The 19,818-nt window shown below is 36.4% G+C and overlaps 3 protein-coding genes, 1 long non-coding RNA gene and 1 other non-coding gene across 9 annotated transcripts; 1 reads left to right on the top strand and 4 right to left on the bottom strand.

Annotated features, from left to right (window-relative positions):
* Positions 1-772: 772 nt before the first annotated feature.
* LOC7455200 (chaperone protein dnaJ A6, chloroplastic) lies at positions 773-8,205 on the top strand. 3 transcript variants are annotated; one of them, XM_024602147.2, is made up of 8 exons: positions 773-914; positions 1,889-2,060; positions 3,213-3,354; positions 3,486-3,543; positions 5,615-5,657; positions 6,742-6,790; positions 6,886-6,966; positions 7,070-8,205. In XM_024602147.2, the coding sequence occupies exons 2-8, from the start codon at positions 1,954-1,956 to the stop codon at positions 7,922-7,924; spliced, it is 1,335 nt and encodes a 444-aa protein (XP_024457915.2). In that variant the 5' UTR covers positions 773-914; positions 1,889-1,953; the 3' UTR covers positions 7,925-8,205. The 3 variants fall into 3 exon arrangements, with proteins under 3 accessions (XP_024457915.2, XP_024457914.2, XP_024457913.2); XM_024602146.2 differs by having other exon boundaries at positions 793-967; XM_024602145.2 differs by having other exon boundaries at positions 793-983.
* A 1,220-nt stretch (positions 8,206-9,425) lies between these two features.
* On the bottom strand, positions 9,426-9,510 carry TRNAM-CAU (transfer RNA methionine (anticodon CAU)). The gene is given in 2 exon segments: positions 9,426-9,461; positions 9,473-9,510. It is a non-coding gene; the product is annotated as a tRNA-Met (tRNA).
* Positions 9,511-10,054: 544 nt separating this feature from the next.
* On the bottom strand, positions 10,055-12,159 carry LOC127905355 (linamarin synthase 2-like). 2 transcript variants are annotated; one of them, XM_052453146.1, is made up of 2 exons: positions 11,340-12,159; positions 10,055-11,200 (listed from the first exon to the last, which is right to left on the bottom strand). In XM_052453146.1, the coding sequence occupies exons 1-2, from the start codon at positions 11,851-11,853 to the stop codon at positions 10,275-10,277; spliced, it is 1,440 nt and encodes a 479-aa protein (XP_052309106.1). In that variant the 5' UTR covers positions 11,854-12,159; the 3' UTR covers positions 10,055-10,274. The 2 variants fall into 2 exon arrangements, with proteins under 2 accessions (XP_052309106.1, XP_052309107.1); XM_052453147.1 differs by having other exon boundaries at positions 10,055-11,197.
* Positions 12,160-13,489: 1,330 nt separating this feature from the next.
* On the bottom strand, positions 13,490-14,322 carry LOC127905356 (uncharacterized). Its single transcript, XR_008059289.1, has 2 exons — positions 14,074-14,322; positions 13,490-13,956 (listed from the first exon to the last, which is right to left on the bottom strand). It is a non-coding gene; the product is annotated as an uncharacterized LOC127905356 (long non-coding RNA).
* A 2,726-nt stretch (positions 14,323-17,048) lies between these two features.
* On the bottom strand, positions 17,049-19,075 carry LOC7455199 (linamarin synthase 2). Of its 2 annotated transcripts, none has more exons than XM_002306267.4 (2): positions 18,256-19,075; positions 17,049-18,116 (listed from the first exon to the last, which is right to left on the bottom strand). In XM_002306267.4, exons 1-2 carry the CDS (start codon positions 18,767-18,769, stop codon positions 17,191-17,193), a joined length of 1,440 nt encoding a protein of 479 aa, XP_002306303.4. In that variant the 5' UTR covers positions 18,770-19,075; the 3' UTR covers positions 17,049-17,190. The 2 variants fall into 2 exon arrangements, with proteins under 2 accessions (XP_002306303.4, XP_024456385.2); XM_024600617.2 differs by having other exon boundaries at positions 17,049-18,113.
* Between the last annotated feature and the right edge of the window lie 743 nt (positions 19,076-19,818).

Below are 19,818 nucleotides of genomic sequence, written 5' to 3'. Positions count from 1 at the left end.
CACAACATTTTAGCATGGTTTAACAATTTATCTATGTTTATAAAGCAATTAATATTATTAGATAGGAGAAACACCATAACATACATCGATGAAACATAACAAACCTCATAGTCACACTCTCCTTTTATTGCCTAAAACTGGTCCCATATCTTAGACATATTGAAAACATTATCTAGATTAAAAATTGATAATATTTTTTTAAAAAAATTCTCATGTTATAACTACAACTAATTCAATTCCAAATCTCTTAAAATGATTTTATAAATGGACCTACGTGCATTTCTATATTTTTTTCTTGTAAAAGCATAAAAATTATTTTAAAGCTGTTATATATTTATATTTTTTAACTAAATATGTATTTTTTATATTTATTTCTTGAGTTGTGAAATGCTAATTAATCATAACATGATTATTGATTAGGTATCCTTATACCAGAGATTAAATTAATTCTAACTTAAATCTTAATTAAACCATGGAAAAATTAAGATTTAAGTTAGAATTAATTTAAATAAAAATGTTTCCCGATATGCAACAACTTCGCAAGTGCAAACTCCAAAAAGTTTGGAATAAAAGAAATAAAAAGTAAAAACTCCATTTATTTATTTTTATAATAGGAAGAGTACAGTGTAGCACATGACCGAAGAAACTTGGGTTTTAGACAGTATCAAAGAAAAGGAATCTAAGGCATAAGATGAAACGAATAATATTGAACGGCAGAGAAGTAGGGTACAAATAGACATTAGTGAGGCCAAATCACCTAATAATAAGCCGATTTAAATTAGATTTTCCTTTTCTCCAATGAGAAACCTCTAGCCTCATCCTCCTTTCACTTGCTTCCTTCTACTCCTGCCTGCCACCAACACCTTTCCCTCTCCCTCCCGCTGTATGAGCGTGAGAGAGAAGCAGCTAAGCAGGCAAGCTACTGAGACTTTAAAAGAGAAAAGAAGAAAAAGAACACACAGAGCAGGTTCCTTTTATATAGGGTGCTTTGCTTTCTCTTTGACTGCCCTACTTTTGTAGGACTTCTTATATATAGCTAGAAAGATACATTTTTTTTGTTTTTTTTATTAATGGTTACGTTTTATCATTTAGGTGATGCTGTTATTGAATATAGGGTCCTTTTCTTTTGTATTGGGTCACTGGAAACTTTGTTATTTCACATGAATACCAAATTGCAAATTGCTTCTCTTTTGGTCTCCTATTTTGAGGTGTTTTTACTGTTGTTGTTGGGATTGGAACCCTAGCTGTACATGTAATTTTGTGTTGTTTGGTTGGCATTTTGAATGTTTTTACTGAATTTGAAAGCTAAAAGTTCCATTCTTGGTTCTGAGAAACAAAGAGAAGTTCTTCTAAAATGTTGCCAAACACAAAAGGAGTTACTTATAAGGTATGGAATAGATCCCATAAACAGATGTGTTAAAAAAAAGTTAATTTTCTTTTGCTAATTGCCTGTTGTCTTGATGTCCTGCATTGTTACCCTTGATGGAAGTGTTAATCATTAAAGTTTTGGCAGGAGTGTCGACCACAAGTCGTGTGAAACCCTTCCTGTTGTTGATTGAAACTTCTGGTGGTTTTCTGTTATGTCTCAGTGGTTTTGATTCAAGCATTTGTCATTAGGTTCCCAGCAAGGTTCTATGCTGATGACGTAGAAACCTATGACCAGGGATTGGTTTCACTGCTAGCAATGGGTTTCTGATTATGTTTTTGTTCCTATTAAATCTACACATGGCATCTCTTGCCTTATATATATCAGTTGGTCATTTGTTTTTTGGGAAAATATGAGCAAAACCCTGTCCATTGTGTACATTGTATGCAGTAATTTGTTCAATTCACTCTGGATTTTATTATACATGGTAAACTAAACCTCAAAGCTTTATACTTTTTTCAGCTTGAAGAAGGGCATCGGGCGTAAACTAGCTGATAAGGTCTTTTCTATTGCTGAAATCTATTTAGATGGCAATTATGCCTTGTGGAAGCACATCAATTGCTCAATGGGGTATTCGCCCTCAGTTTATGATAAGATCCTATATGCCAAAAAGGACAATGAAAGCTCGACATGGGTGAGCATATCTATTTAACCTCTCTCTCTCTCTCTCACACACACACACACACACGCGCGCACACGCACACACACACACACACAAAAAAAAAACACATACACTAGATTATACATATACATCTGTCGGTCCCTTTGGGCCACCACAACTTGTTCCTAACTGCTTCGAACTAGCCATGCCAGCTCATGCTTACTCTTGGATCAGCAAGAGCCCACTTTGTTTTACATAGACACATGCAGATAACTAAAAGTAATAGTATTGAATTTGCCAGTGGTCAGGCCATAATAGTAAGCACTGTAGCAGGTCCTTGATTGCAGAAAGCAAATTCTGTTGACATGCTCTGTAGTGAGATTTTTACCTTTTTGGACTGACAAAGATCATGATCTCTTCTTCACTTGAGGGCACTCGAGGGTCCTGATAGTCTAAGATCATGAATGGTTCTTCAAGTCCGTAAGTCTTCTACAAATGCAAACAGAATTCGTGTCCAAATAAAGTGAATTTATCAGTGATTTTTTTTAGAATGCTGCTTTGAAAATGATTGTGTAGAAAATACTAGTATTTACCAAGACGAAAAGAAGGGTAGGACATGAAGGTCCTTTTACAAGTCGAGGAGGAAAGCACATGTTTACTATGAAGAATGGGTCCCCTCGCGTGGTTTTGTTTGTCCCTCTTCTGAAGCTGGAATCAAATGAATATCCTTCTTCTGTTTGCTTATGAGATCAACCCTGATGTGTTTTTTTAAATGGACAATTTGACACACTTTGGTGCTCCTTGAGGGCCTTGGAGGTTAACATTTCTTTTATCTAAAGATGAAATTTGATGCTCTTTCACCTGGTATGGGTCCAAGCATTAGGTGCTTTTCTACTTGTAGTCAGCCATATAACTGAAAGCTGTATTAAGTTATTATCCTAGGACAGTTCCTTTCAAAATTAGTTATATAGCGGTTGAAGGAGTTCAATTATTTTTTTGGGCATTAGCATTGTATAACAACGGTTTATTATTATTGGTATCATAATTTTTGTGTCATGTGTTGCCACATGATTTATTAGCATTTTGTAGCATGACATTTTCATCTGATCATGTGCTATAAAGAGTTCTCATAATTATTTTGTATAGATAGACGGATAATTGACTCTATTTAAAACCATCTTGCAGCATTGACACCATGATGAGCTACTTGGCGGCACCAAGCTCAAGCTTATTCTCACGGGATTCCTTCCCTGTGTTATCTTATACAGGGACTTCTCAAACTTCAAATCAGCGTAGGGGAACACGGTTTGTAGTGAGAGCGGATAGTGTGAGTCTAAACTATAGTTTTATTTTTTTCTCAATGATGACATTGGTGGCAGTATTGACTGTCTCTTTTTTTGCTTATTCGGTCCTTAAATGTTTGCTTGACTTAGAACTATAACATTTTCTCATTTGCAGGATTACTATTCTGTTCTTGGAGTGTCAAAAAATGCAAGTAAATCTGAAATTAAAAGCGGTATGTACATGGTGCACCACTATCCTTCATTTATTGAAGCCTAATCTCATTTTAGCAATGACTTTTTTGTGTAGGAGGCCTAATGGCACTGAAAAGTAATGTTTTGCTTGCCCCATCTTCAGAACTTTATTAATATTGCCTCTGCCATTCTACTTATCTCAATTTATGTTCTTGAGCAATATGCTTGAATGGTTGTACCACATCCTAATACTCATGCCTGTTGGTGTCCAATAGAGGATAAAATTCATCCTGTCTATCTGGCAATTGGCAGAATTACTATTCTTTGATTAATGTTGGTATGGTATATCTTAAGTGTACAAGTGTTAATCTGCTATGACAATCTAAGGCTGAGGATACAGTAGCCCAGGAAATTTTGTAGAATTTCATAAAATATTGCCTTTTTTGGATCACATAATGTACACTGAAAAGTACCAATCTTAATACTGCTGTGGGCTTCTTCATGAAGCCTTACATTACTGGAGGAAGTATTTGTGTATTTCAATGAAAGCTGTTAAAAGAGAGTATTAGGTGCTATTAAGATAAAATTCATGTCTGACTTCCAATAACTAGAACAAGGTTTGCTGTTGCTGCTTCAAATTGTCAAGTGGAGGGCTAATGCTAGTGCTAGATTCTGATTTTAAGGATCTTTTAGGTGAATGGAGGAATCTGGGGTCTTCAAATTGGTGTAAAAAATCCAGCTCTTGTGGCTGATTCATTGTTACAAATTGAGAACTTGGGTTCATGAATTTTTGAACTGTGGCTGGAGCTAGAGGAATTGGGGTTGTTCCAATTGGGGTTATTAGGTGGTTAATTTCTTAGAAAATAGTGTAGTGGGAGGTTGTGATTAGGCAAGAAACACTGCACCATGCACTGAGCTTGTCATCTGTGCATGTTGACTGTTGCTAATTTGTCTAAATAAGGGCAGCAATAAGTGGGACAAGTACTTGAGATCAGTAGCCAGGCTTTTAATAAGGATTTTGGTTTTTCATGGGTAATATGTTTTTAGGTTTAAAGCATGCCTCAAAAGGTGGTAAATAATTGTTTCTATGTACTGCCAGCCAATTGCAAGGTGGCAAGAATTATTTTTTTAAAAAATGATGAAATTGGCTGGAAATAGTTGAGAAACAAAGACAAATTTTAGGGATATAAGCCTGAAAATACGAGCAATCACATATAAGGTGGTGGCACAATCCTTGAATAACATATGCATCAGTACTACAATCTATGACCTAAAAAAATTGAACTGCCAAAGTACTCTCATCTTTGGAATAGATATGTTAATCTGAACAATGATAAAAAGAAAGCTCAACATTAACTAGAAAAGATTATGCCACAAACACCCAGTTTCAAATTTATGTTATGATGATCCAATCATACACTTATTCGTTCTTCAAGTCTGATGTTTCAGCTTTCCTTCTTGTTTAGATACATTTTGGTGCTTTTTGGAGAACTTGATAACCTTAATTACCTGTCTGTGCACTGGAGGAACAAAAACTGCTCTTGCAACCTTATGTGTTTCATTTCCATTCTCAAAGCCTTTACGCAGAGAACCATTATTGCCCGTTCCTGTCCATGTTGCCTATGAAATAAGTTTGCATATGTGTTTTTGTGCTCACTGAATTTTTTGTGGTGGATTTATTGGTATCTTGATTGGGGTTGGTATGTTGTACTGTTTTTCTGTCATGATTAGTGGAACTGCTATATCCATCATGCATAACCGAATAGGTTGAAACTTAGACTTTGGTTTATCTTGAAAAAAGTCTTGATCTGGATGAAGTCATGAAATCAAGCACTGTAATGGACTGATTTTTTATCTACAGAATAAATAAATAAATAAGAGATCTTGTTGAGTAGGAATATCTACTTCTGGAATTTCTGCAAAGGCTGGGTTTATCTACATTAATTGATAAGGTCACTTGTCTTGATAGGGCAATTCTTCGAGTTATTTCAGGAATGCACTTGTATACTTGCCACAGATCAAATTTATTCAGTTTATTAATGCTTTTAGCATAGCTACCATTCTTCTTTTATAAAATAAGTTCTGACCTTTTTTATTCCTAATGCGTTTCAGCTTATCGGAAGCTTGCTAGGAGTTACCATCCAGATGTGAACAAGTAAGTTGCTTTTTTATTTACGACTTTGATTTATGGGAACTATGTATCATATGTTCTGCTTGTTAAGCTTTTGGACTAGTTCTAGGTGGTTTCCTTTTCCTTCTTTTAGAGACTGCCCCATATGTTTGTAATTTGTATGGTAATGTATGGTGATATGGGGAAGCCTTCAGTGGAGGCATGAACAGACTTCTTGGAATGTGTGAGTTAACATGTGCTTAATTGTTAGGTCATGCCCGCTACATGATCAGGAGAAGCACTTTGTATTGGACTAATAAAGGCTGTAAAATCCATTGATTTTAAGAAATTGGGTAAACGGTAATTTAATGTTCCAAGTGTTCTATTGGTCAAGCCATGTTTTAGAATTAGCACAAACGCACTTGAAAATTGGAGAAATCAATTGTGCTCTTCAGTGTAAAGTCAAGCACCCCCACCTGCATGAAGAAAGCTATAGCTTCCATCTTTCAGTTCCATTTAATACTGAGAAATGAGGGCAGCAAATGAATTTTTTGTCAACTTAGAACACCGGCAATCATTTGTTATGCTCCTTCCATCATTTTGTAGCTACTAATATAGAAAGCCTTCACCCATTTGAAACTTGAATGCCATCTTAAGGCAGCAGCGTTTTCTCTTATTTCCTATTTCATGTTGCCTTTTAAGTTCTCTCCTGATATGATGAGGTCAATATGGACAGTTATCAATGTGTTTTGATCGAGAATTTGTATGACTTTGGATGAAATTTGGTTATTGGCGTTTCATATCAATTATGCTTGAGAACTCAAGGATTTTGATTTGGTGAGTGGTAGGAGCTGGCTCCAAAGACCAATTTCCTGCTTAGAGGATTTAAATATCAAAGATGGAGGTTAATTTCAAACTCTAACATTCTATAAATTCTAAATAGAGGATCTTCACCATCAATGATCAATGTTGCTATCAAAGAATAGGAAGATAGTGCTGTGTTCCATCCTAATTTAATACGGAAGCAACCAATTTTGGGGTCTAGTAATTATTTATATTAAGTTTCATCTTCACGTGAACAAATTTAATTTCCAGACCTGTTTGATAATATTGAATTTCTGTGCTGCAGAAAACCTGATGCAGAGCAGAAGTTTAAGGAAATTAGCAATGCGTATGAGGTAAAAGCGCAGTTTTGTTGTCTATGATTTGAGTTGTGGTGATTTTGTATTCCATGTTCTTAAGTAGTTGATTTGATCATAAACTTGTCTTGCAGGTATTATCAGACGACGAAAAGCGATCTTTATATGACAGGTACGGAGAGGCTGGACTTAAAGGTGCTGGCATGGACATGGGAGTAAGTTTCTAATGAAAATTATGAAAAAGTCACTTGTTTTAAAGGACTTAAAGGTATTATCCCGTCCATATTTTTTGCCTCACCCACTATTTTCTCATAACAGGACTTCAGCAATCCTTTCGATTTGTTTGAGTCACTATTTGAGGGCATGGGGGGCATGGGAGGCATGGGTGGCATGGGAGGCAGAGCTTCCCGAAATAGAGCAGTTGATGGCCAGGATGAATATTACAATCTTGTCTTAACTTTTAAGGAAGCAGTTTTTGGGGTTGAAAAAGAAATTGAGATAACCCGACTAGAGAGCTGTGGGACTTGTGATGGTTCAGGTGCCAAACCTGGCACAAAGCCATCTAAATGTAGTACATGTGGCGGACAAGGCCAAGTTGTTTCATCAACAAGGACTCCTTTAGGTGTTTTCCAGCAGGTTATGACCTGCTCTTCATGTGGTGGGACCGGGGAAACATTTAGCCCTTGCAACACCTGTTCTGGGGATGGACGGGTAAGGCGGACAAAGCGTATCAGTTTGAAAGTTCCGGCTGGTGTGGACTCTGGTAGCCGTTTGAGGGTCCGATCTGAAGGTAATGCTGGAAGGAGAGGTGGATCACCTGGCGACCTCTTTGTCTCTATTGAAGTCATGCCCGACCGTGTGCTAAAACGTGATGACACCAACATCTTATACACGTGCAAGGTATCATACATAGATGCAATTTTGGGTACCGCGATTAAGGTTCCAACAGTGGATGGCATGGTTGATTTGAAGATCCCAGCTGGAACTCAGCCGAACACAACTCTTGTAATGGCCAAGAAGGGAGTCCCTGTGCTAAGCAAAAGCAACATGAGGGGTGATCAGTTGGTCCGGGTACAAGTTGAAATTCCAAAAAGATTGAGCAGTGAAGAAAAAAAGCTTATCGAGGAGCTTGCAGACCTAAGCAAGGGCAAAACAGCAACCAGCAGAAGATAGTTGCCTAGACATTGTTCTCTGTTTCAAAACATGTTGCCTTTTTGCTGGTGCAAAATTTTGATAACAATGCTAGATGTTTGGGGAGGGGGGAGCAGTTCTCCATCATTTGAACTGTGAAAGGAGTAAACAGGTGTTGGTAGTGGTAGGTAAAGTCATTGTGATAATCTTGTCTCGTATAAATTATAGCTTCAAAAGAAGGAGCGGATAAAATAGGAGATGAAACATGTAGACTTCCTGTTATTCGATTTTTTACCTATTAATGTCTTTTTTTTTTTGTTGAACAGGTAGTTCACTTGCTTATTAATTATTCTTTGGGATAATAGCTAAAATATGTGCAACAACCATACCTTTTGTGCTTATATTTTGAGCTGTGAGGTTTGAACAACCTCATGATAAGCCTTTCAAACAAGAAAAGAATTCACTCTTCTTTTTTCCATTAGTTTTGTTACTGTAACTCGTTTAGCATTTGATAGATGGTGCATATGGTCAGTCAATGCACGGATTACTGTCTGTTTAATCCCCTTGCGCCTTTGTTTTCTTGCATGAAATGAAGGCATGTAAGCTTTCTTGGCAAGTTACATTTGTTTTCATAACCTCCAGGCAAATCGGCATATCCACTCATTTGTATTTTGGGATGTCTCCGCTGATATGGTAATATAAATATGGAGTTGCCATCGACATCGCATGTGTCCCATCATGGTCTTTTTTTTTTTGTTTAATATCTAAATCAATCAGGCCTTTTAAAATATTAAAAAGTTCAGAAAAAATTTAAAGACTTTTTTGGATTTATTTATTGGTTGCTCACATGTATTTTTTATGACTTAGTACTGAGATGTAAATTTATATTGTGAAATGTGAATTTAATATGCAATATATATCTATATTTTTTTTCTATTTAAAATAATAATAAAAATATATGTTTTGTTTTCAATTTAAATTTTACTGATTTATTCATTAAAATCAAAATAAAAAATATTTATATATACACTAATACCAGAGTTAGAAATATCTTTTAGTATTCGCTAACATCATAGTTAATCATAGGAATAATAGGTGACATAGAAAACGAATGAAAGTTCTGTGGGATTTCAAAGAAAGGCCAAGAAATCTTGAAAAAACCAAAACAAACAGAAACAAAAGAAAGGAAGAGAGACAGGGATGGGGGGGGTTGGTATAGAAGAAAGATTTGATACGTCAGCATTGAGTAGGTGTTCGTGTTGCTGCATCCACCTTACTTGTGGTGGTCTGGTAGGGCTTGAACTCAAACACTGAGTTAGGAGACCGAAGATCTTTTCCTTGTGAGATGAAATTGTTTGTATCTCTGTATTGCATATTCACAGGCTGTAAAATGATGTTCCCATAAATTTTGCAGAAATTCTTCCATAACTATGCGTATCAATCTCATGGTTCTCGAACCATTTCAAGAGCTTAATTTGCCACAGATGGACTCACACGTGTTATTATAGTGCTTGGTTATTGTTAAAAAAGAAAAACAAAATATTGGGGTGAGAGAGGCTCGAACTCTCGACCTCAGGATAACTCAGAAGCTATGAGACCTACGCGCTAGCCAACTGCGCCACCACCCCTTTCTTGATTCCTACCTGCTAAACAGTTCTAAACTCCAAAAGTACAAAACGAAGATCCAAACTTGTGTCAGAAGCTCAGGCTCAATTTTCAGGGCTGTTTTTCTACACAATGTACAGAGTCGTTTCTGTATGTTGTTGGCAATGTCACAATACATACAGGTTTCCTTGTGCACGGAAAGACGACTCCATAATTACTTCGTTCCTTTCAAAAATAAAAATAAAGGAGCTAATGAAACAAAACATGGAACCTTCCAGTTTTAATCAATCATGAACTGCGGCCCATTTAACAAGGGGAATATCTCTAATCAAATCAGCAAATAAAGTCGGATAAATAGTCTGAACCTTCTCAAAATCCCAGGAATGATCAGTAGAAATAATGGCAGGATCAATCTGATCCACCAATCTACTTAAGAGGATAATCACAAACCCCCTGGTTCTATCGTAAGAAAATAGATCTACCATGCATGATAAACAAGACCCCAACTCAGTTCTGTATGTGAATTATGGCACCATGACAGTGGTGACAGACCAACAGTTCAAGGAATTTGCAAACTGGAAAAATTCTTTGGACAAAAGGGATGCCATGCTTGTCAATGCCGGAAAATTGAGACTGAATACCACATTAGTCCTGACAGTCCCAAGCAGTCTTCAATACATATAAAATGGAAAAATACATGGTGAGGCATACAAGAAGTGAAATGACAGAAACAAACAGAAATTAAGATATCACACCCTTACAATACCGTTTATTCTCTTACAGTCTTCTACACACAGAAAAGAGCCTCCTTGATGAATTTTTCGAAGTCATTGTAAGATGATCCTCCAATATTGGTAGCTGCTTCTGCTATATCTTTCCACTCCAAAGCCTTCTGCCTCATTTGTTTCCCACTGTCCCCTTCTATCATTTCCTTAACAAGACTTTCAATCTCGTTTCTCTTAACATCATGATTGACCTCCACTCCAATCCCCCATTTGGTGCATGCATACCGGCAGTTCGGTTGTTGATCAGCAAAAAAAGGCCAGCAGATTACTGGAACGCCACAGGATATAGTTTCCATCATAGAATTCCACCCACAATGTGTCAGGAAAACCCCAACTGATGGATGTGCAAGAACTTGATCCTGTGGACACCAACTTGCTAATAATCCTCTACCATCAATTTGCTCAAGAAACTCTTCCGGCAAGATTGCAGAATCACCCATCACTACATCAGGCCTAATTATCCATAAAAACGGTAGTTTACTATTTGCCAGGCCCCAAGCAAATTCTCTCAAGTGTGTGTCTGTCATTACGGTCACACTTCCATAATTAATGTACACGACAGAATTTAGTCCTCTTTTATCAAGCCAATCAAGACAGTTTGAGTCTTCTTTCCATAAACTTGAACCAAGTGACCTGGATTCGCTTTCAGCTGCGATATGCTTTGCAAGCAAGGGAAGAGGACCTATTGTATAAATGTTAGGGAACTTGGTAGCAATTATAGACTCCAACACCTCATTTTCGAATTCGTTGAATGTGTTGAAGATAATTGCAGGAGAGTTCAAGCAGTTCTCTGCTTCTGATCCCATAAAATCAAACATTATTTCATCGTTTGTGGTTCTGATAAAGGTTGGCATGTCTTTTAGTCGGATGTTACTCAAACCAGGGATCCAATCAATAGGTGTATCGCCATCTCGAAGTAAATTTTCTTCTGAAACAACGGAAGGATAAAGTTTTATGTCCTTGATAAACATTTTCTCAAACCACAGAGAAATATCCAGGAAAGCATGCTGCATGCCCTCTTGGATAGTACAAAACAGATAAACGAAGAAAAGGCAGGAAATACACACCTTTGTATGGAACGAAGCCTCTTCTGGTGAGTTCACTGAAATGCAAATATCCCATGAAGCTACAAGCTGACGCTGTCCAAAACTGAACCTGGGGAATGCTAAACTCTTCTGCAGCTTTTATGCCAAAGCTCATGGCTCCATCTGAGATTACGCAAGTAACAGGAGGCACTTCAGAAGATGAATTCAACTTTGTAAGGAGCTCTTTAAATGGGGCCAAACAATTTGTCCTTGTTGAATCACACAAGGACGGAACGTCTTGTGTTGCATCAAAATCAGATGGTGGCAAAGGCAAACCATCCGGTATGGTCTCAAACCGGAAATCAGGCAGGCCTTCAACAGAGTCTGGTCCTCTGGACCGGATTAATCGCCTGTGGTTGAACTCAGTGTTAACGAAGGTTATGTGAAAGCCTCTTGAGTGCAAAAGCTTGGCTAGATGCATCATAGGGGTAACATGGCCCTGTGCTGGAAAGGGAACACATACTGCATGTGGTTTTCTGGCTCCAGTCGACCTCATATTGTCTCTGAGGCTCTGAAATGAAATGCTTTCCTGGTTTTTCTTGGCCTAATAACAAAAGAGATCATGTACTAGTCCACGAGCATCTTTTGATGATGAAATTATCAGACTGGGTCCCCTATAATTTCTAGTTGATGTATCACAACGTGATTGTCATTCGGCACTGAATTCCAATTAGATGGGACGATAACATTAATCTTCATGTCGCAAGCTGCAAGGGGCTTCTGGAGTGGGTATGCTGAAGCTTTTCCGAATATTTTTTTTATTCTTAAAAAATGGGAAGATTCACTCACGAGTGCTTTAGCAACCACATGCATAGAAATCATTTGAGGATGATTAATAATGTCGAATTCGATGATGTAATGACGTAGAAAATAATGTAAGATATCAATCATTCAATGAATTCCTAGGAGCAGAGGTGTGATGCTGTGGAATTGATTCCTTGTCCGTTTTTGTATGCTTGTGTGAGGTGGGGCTGCTGGAGCTTTTCTATTGGCCAGCTGCTAGCAACTGAAGCATGACCAGCCAAAAACGAAGACAATGATTAGTTGAGGTAGATGCGTTAGAGCATCTTTAACAGATTTTACTTTTAACAGTTTCAGACATTGACAAACTAAACTTAGGTGGCTTGCAGGTTAAATCATCACTTGATTGCTCGGTCAAATCAGGTAATATCTAATCAAGTTAATTTGAAGGGTTTTTTTTTTTTTTTAATTTATCTAAAATGAATCATTTTAGTTTATTATAAGTTCTACACCAGGTTAGACTATATGGTCTGACAACTATATCTTAGATCACATTTTTTTTTTTTTTTTGACTCATGTATATCACAGATTGAATTTTGTTTTTTTCAAACTACAAAAAAATATAAAAAATATTAGAAAACTAATAATTTGATTTATATTTGCCAAAATATTTTTACTTAAACGGTAACACATTGCACAATATATTTTTTAAGAAAAAATAATGAGACACAACACACTGGATTAACTCGGACCAATAATGATTATTCTACAAAACCTGCAATATGAATATGAGATAGTGTTAAAATCATGAAAATTATAATGAAACAAATTAGAAAGCCACATTATAGCAAAAGAACTACTAATCTTAAGGGGTGTAACTTAATTGGTCAGGTCTTATATTTACTTTACAAAGGTCATCAGTTCAAGTCCCACAAACCTCAAGGTCACTGGAGACTTTCATGGTCATTAACTTTAGGATCTTGAGGGATTAGTCGAACACCTCGTAAACTAGTTTGGATACTCACAATTACCAATTGTCATAACTTAATTTTTAAATAAATAATAAAAATGAATATAGTTGAGAATGCAGTTAAGATAACACAACTTCAAAATTTAGGGTTGAAATTATCAAATTTGAGAGTCAATTGGTCAGAAATTAAAGAATTAATAAGTTTGAGAATTTAATTAAAATTTAGATTATTTTAATTAATGAAATCAAGAGTTTAATTGAAGAATTAATGAGTTTGAAGACTTAATTAAACTTTGATTTAATTAATTAAAAGATTCAGGGGTTTAATTGAAGAAATACCAAACTTTGAAGTTGATTCAAGGAAAAATTGCTAGAAAATTAAAGTCCAAAGACCAAATTGAATAGTCCAGAAACCCATGACTGTTGTGTAAATGGCGCTATAACTCAGGGATTCAAATTGAATTTAATGTAAGGGCACAATTAAATATTAATTATTACTGATTAAGATCCAAATTGTTGAGTTTAAAACGTTTAGGGACCAAAGTGAAAAATAGCCATTCCCAAGGACACAAACGGCGCCGTTTGGAAGCACTGTTCATCATCCCTTTTGTTCCGCACGGAGAAAGCCGATTCAACAGGAAATCTGCAGCAAATCTTGGACCACGTCTCCTGCCCACGATCCCGTTCGTGATTTGAATAACAGTCCTGCAAAGACAGGACTGTTATTGAAGCTCTCGAGCTCTATAAAAAGGAGAGCTGAACCGGGGAAAAGGGGAGAGGAAAAACAGAGCAAAGATAGAGCAAAAAAAGCATAAATTCACAGAGAGAAGGAGAGAAAAGGGAGGAGCAACACAGAGACAAGAATTAGCCTTGGTATTGTCTTCGTCCCTGCAGAAAAAGAAGAACCCGAAATCAGTAAAAAAAAATACAGACGAAAAAGGACGGGGAAGAAACAGAACCAGAGAAAGCTTGGGTCCAGCCAGCCCCCAGCTCCAGGACCCTTACCATCATAGTCTTCGTCCAGAGCAGGGGAATTCGAAAGCACAGACCAAAAGCTTTCTTCCCCAACACAATCTCAAAAGGGGAAAAAAGAAAACGGAGACGAAGGAACAGGAGGGAAGAACACTGGGAAACAAAAAAAGCAGAGCAAAAGAAAGAAAAACAAAAGCAGAGGAAAGCCACCGAGACCAGAACCATTGTTGCTACTGTCTTCGGTATTTCCAGAACCAGGTAAGTAAGCTTCTCTTTCCCCACTTTTCATTTTAATTCACTTCCTTTATCTGCTCATGCACGCGTGATTTAGTTCACGTGTGCTTCATGTTGCCCAGCCGGGTCACTGGCTTGGGCCAGTGGCCGGGCCAGGCTGGCTGGGTCTAGCCCAGCCCCAAAAAAATAAAAAAAATAAAAGATAAAAAAATATGAAAATAAAAAATATGAGTATGCATAAAAAAAATTATTTTTTCAGTTTATTCAATGATGCCAGAGTTAGGAATAAAAATACTGATTTAATTTTTTAAAAAATTTTATTTAAAAATACTGATTTAATTTTTTTAAAAATTTTATTTAGCTATATAAAAATAAAAAATATGTGTATACGTAAAAATAAATTTATTTTTATTTTTTTATTCACTGACGTTAGAGTCGGGAATAAAAAAATATTGATTTAAATTTATTTTGTTTTTATAGCTACGTAATATTTATCAACGTCAGAGTTGGAAGTATCCGTAGTTAAATATTACACGCAAACTATCATAGCATAAACCAACAAAATGTTAGCAATTTATGACAAAATCAGCAATGCAGCCTGCCTCAGACAGGACGTTTAAGGGGTGATAATATCTTTCCTTTTACGTAACCAGTCCCGTACCATAAAATCTCTGTTGACTATTCAGGGTTCCTAGTGACCATAATACTAGGTGACGACTCCTTAAACAAAACCCTTCTCCATCAAAGAATAGGATGCCAGAAATTCATTCTTTTTCTTTACACATTTTATTTTTAAAGCCGCCGTGATGTCGGGTGCGACACCAATATATATATATATATATATATATATATTAAATTAAAGAGCTACCATGACCAAGCCTTATACAAATGCTGCCCTACCTGTATCAATCAGATCCTCGTATCATTTGGACTCAAACCCAGCCCAAATGTAAAACAGAATCAAAATCAGGCTAGCCTTGGTCAACGTTGTCAACTTGGTAAAAAATAGTAAATTTTAAGTAAACAAGGTTATATAACAGCAAAAGTCAACAACTTAGTTGGGTTAACAAGCAAGGTTTCGGTTAAATGGGTTACACGAGTAGTTACAGTCAATGTTATTAAAAACATATTTTAACTTGTAAAATTATATGATTTTATGAGCCAAAACATATAAAATTAGATTAAAAACTTAAAATCTAATAAAATTAATCAAATCTAGTCAAATTTACATAAAATCAGTTCAACTCGTTAAAATTATTAAAAATAAACTAATTTTACAATTTAATCGTGAAAATTATAAAAAATGCTTATTACTGACTGCTGAGTCAGCACTTTTCTTTTCTCATAAGTCCCTACTGCCCCGCCGCCTGACACTCCACTTACTGACCCATCCCCTTAAAAGTCTCCTATATTTGTTGTTATGCTTATTGTTTTCATGCATGACAAATTTTTATTAAACAAAGATATTAGAATTACTTTTATTTTTTGCTTTATGTGATTTTCATAGCACAAAAAGTATTTTAGATTTAAAGAAAAAAAAAGAATTCACCAGCAATAAATTATTTTCATGTACGTCGCTGCGAGAGAGGCGCTTGGATTAAAAAATAGCTCTTATATTTGCATTGATATGCACTTTTGATGGAATATTGAAGGAAAAACTAGATCAAAGGGAAAAAAAAACACGTTTGAGATCTGAGCCACATGCTTCACAGAGTCACTTGCATCCTGAGCCACATGCTTCACTTCCTCTCTAGATAATTTTTCATTATAAAGCTCCTATATAATCGATGCCTAAATGGCATGACACGGTTTGGCAAGGGAACTAAATGTGAGGTTTTTTTTAAAATAAATAAATTATCACCTTAATTAAAAGATTTTTACATAATAATATTATGATAAAATATTATATTTTTATATTATGCTTAGTAAATACAATATATAAATATCATTTTTAAAGATAACTATAAAAATTTAATTGATATCGTCACAAACTTTGAATCGACATCAATAAAAATTATAAGATCAAATTGAGTTATTGACATGAATTACTGATTTAATGATCTGCGACATAACATGTAATTTAATTCAAATATTTTACTTGTATTTTTACAATTTTACAATTTGAGTTTACGATTTGAATTTATATTGTATATTTTGTATCGTATTAAAAAAATATTTTTAACAACTATTACACTTCCAAACATATAGACGACACTGTAACAGTCATACGAGCACCCCTTTCGAAATGTTTTTTTCTAAATGGACAATTTGACACACTTTGGTGCCCCTTGAGGGCCCTGGAGGTTAACATCATGCTCTTTCACCTGGTATGGGTCCCAAGCAGTAGGTGCTTTTCTACTTGTAGTCAGCCATATAACTGAAAGCTGTATTAAGTTATTATCCTCGGACAGTTCCTTTCAAAATTAGTCATATGGCGGTTGAAGGAGTTCAACTATTTTTTTACAATTAAAGTCGGATAAATAGTCTGAACCTTCTCAAAATCCCAGGAATGATCAGTAGAAATAATGGCAGGATGAATCTGGTCCACTAATCTACTTAAGAGGATAATCACAAACCCCCTGGTTATATCGTAAGAAAATAGATCTACCATTCATGATAAACAAGACCCCAACTCAGTTCTGTATGTGAATTATGGCATCATGACAGTGGTGACAGACCAACAGTTCAAGGAATTTGCAAACTGGAAAAATTCTTTGGACAAAAGGGATGCCATGCTTGTCAATGCCGGAAAATATTTGAGACTGAATACCACATTAGTCCTGACAGTCCCAAGCAGTCTTCAATACATATAAAATGGAAAAATACATGGTGAGGCATACAAGAAGTGAAATGACAGAAACAAACAGAAATTAAGATATCACACCCTTACAATACCGTTTATTCTCTTACAGTCTTCTACACACAGAAAAGAGCCTCCTTGATGAATTTTTCGAAGTCATTGTAAGATGATCCTCCAATATTGGTAGCTGCTTCTGCTATATCTTTCCACTCCAAAGCCTTCTGCCTCATTTGCTTCCCACTGTCCCCTTCTATCATTTCCTTAACAAGACTTTCAATCTCGTTTCTCTTAACATCATGATTGACCTCCACTCCAATCCCCCATTTGGTGCATGCATACCGGCAGTTCGGTTGTTGATCAGCAAAAAAAGGCCAGCAGATTACTGGAACGCCACAGGATATAGTTTCCATCATAGAATTCCACCCACAATGTGTCAGGAAAACCCCAACTGATGGATGTGCAAGAACTTGATCCTGTGGACACCAACTTGCTAATAATCCTCTACCATCAATTTGCTCAAGAAACTCTTCCGGCAAGATTGCAGAATCACCCATCACTACATCAGGCCTAATTATCCATAAAAACGGTAGTTTACTATTTGCCAGGCCCCAAGCAAATTCTCTCAAGTGTGTGTCTGTCATTACGGTCACACTTCCATAATTAATGTACACGACAGAATTTAGTCCTCTTTTATCAAGCCAATCAAGACAGTTTGAGTCTTCTTTCCATAAACTTGAACCAAGTGACCTGGATTCGCTTTCAGCTGCGATATGCTTTGCAAGCAAGGGAAGAGGACCTATTGTATAAATGTTAGGGAACTTGGTAGCAATTATAGACTCCAACACCTCATTTTCGAATTCGTTGAATGTGTTGAAGATAATTGCAGGAGAGTTCAAGCAGTTCTCTGCTTCTGATCCCATAAAATCAAACATTATTTCATCGTTTGTGGTTCTGATAAAGGTTGGCATGTCTTTTAGTCGGATGTTACTCAAACCAGGGATCCAATCAATAGGTGTATCGCCATCTCGAAGTAAATTTTCTTCTGAAACAACGGAAGGATAAAGTTTTATGTCCTTGATAAACATTTTCTCAAACCACAGAGAAATATCCAGGAAAGCATGCTGCATGCCCTCTTGGATAGTACAAAACAGATAAACGAAGAAAAGGCAGGAAATACACACCTTTGTATGGAACGAAGCCTCTTCTGGTGAGTTCACTGAAATGCAAATATCCCATGAAGCTACAAGCTGACGCTGTCCAAAACTGAACCTGGGGAATGCTAAACTCTTCTGCAGCTTTTATGCCAAAGCTCATGGCTCCATCTGAGATTACGCAAGTAACAGGAGGCACTTCAGAAGATGAATTCAACTTTGTAAGGAGCTCTTTAAATGGGGCCAAACAATTTGTCCTTGTTGAATCACACAAGGACGGAACGTCTTGTGTTGCATCAAAATCAGATGGTGGCAAAGGCAAACCATCCGGTATGGTCTCAAACCGGAAATCAGGCAGGCCTTCAACAGAGTCTGGTCCTCTGGACCGGATTAATCGCCTGTGGTTGAACTCAGTGTTAACGAAGGTTATGTGAAAGCCTCTTGAGTGCAAAAGCTTGGCTAGATGCATCATAGGGGTAACATGGCCCTGTGCTGGAAAGGGAACACATACTGCATGTGGTTTTCTGGCTCCAGTCGACCTCATATTGTCTCTGAGGCTCTGAAATGAAATGCTTTCCTGGTTTTTCTTGGCCTAATAACAAAAGAGATCATGTACTAGTCCACGAGCATCTTTTGATGATGAAATTATCAGACTGGGTCCCCTATAATTTCTAGTTGATGTATCACAACGTGATTGTCATTCGGCACTGAATTCCAATTAGATGGGACGATAACATTAATCTTCATGTCGCAAGCTGCAAGGGGCTTCTGGAGTGGGTATGCTGAAGCTTTTCCGAATATTTTTTTTATTCTTAAAAAATGGGAAGATTCACTCACGAGTGCTTTAGCAACCACATGCATAGAAATCATTTGAGGATGATTAATAATGTCGAATTCGATGATGTAATGACGTAGAAAATAATGTAAGATATCAATCATTCAATGAATATTATTGGCCAGCTGATAGCAACTGGAGCATGGCCAGCAGAAAACGAGGACAATGATTAGATGAGGTTGATGCGATAGAGCATCTTTAACGGAAACTTAAATGAATAGCTTTTTTTTATAAAAAAAAATACCATTCTTATATATTTATTAAAATAATCGAAACATTAAAATATGTTATTTACTTTTATCAATTAATTTTTTTTAACAATCACATGGGTCGTTGAAATGATTTTTTTTCCTGTGGAGTGTACAGAAGAAAATAAATCATATTTATACTGTTCAAAAGCCTTATAAACAATTTGCCTTTTCTCAATGGCTTTTGCCGTTGGAGAAGCTTTTCAAAAAAAGTGGCATGTCCAAAACATATAACTCTTGCTTTGTATTAAAATAGCTTGACTGAACTATCTAGGTGGTGGTACAGTAGTAAGAGTTTGGAATCAAGAGATTTGCTCTCTCTGTGGTCTCAGGTTCAAGCCCTGTGGTTGCTCATATGATGGCCACTGGATGCTTACATGGTCATTAACTTCAGGGCCTGTGAGATTAGTCGAGGTGCGCGCAAGCTAGCCCGGACACCCACGTTAAACTAAAAAAAAAAAATAGCTTGACTGAAGTCAGGTGTTATTTTCAACCATTTCAGACATTGAC

Source organism: Populus trichocarpa, chromosome 5, assembly GCF_000002775.5.
Source record: "Populus trichocarpa isolate Nisqually-1 chromosome 5, P.trichocarpa_v4.1, whole genome shotgun sequence".
NCBI classification, from domain to species: Eukaryota; Viridiplantae; Streptophyta; class Magnoliopsida; order Malpighiales; family Salicaceae; genus Populus; species Populus trichocarpa.
The sequence above is the reverse complement of the archived record's forward strand: the minus strand, read 5'-3'. Positions and strand labels throughout refer to the sequence as shown.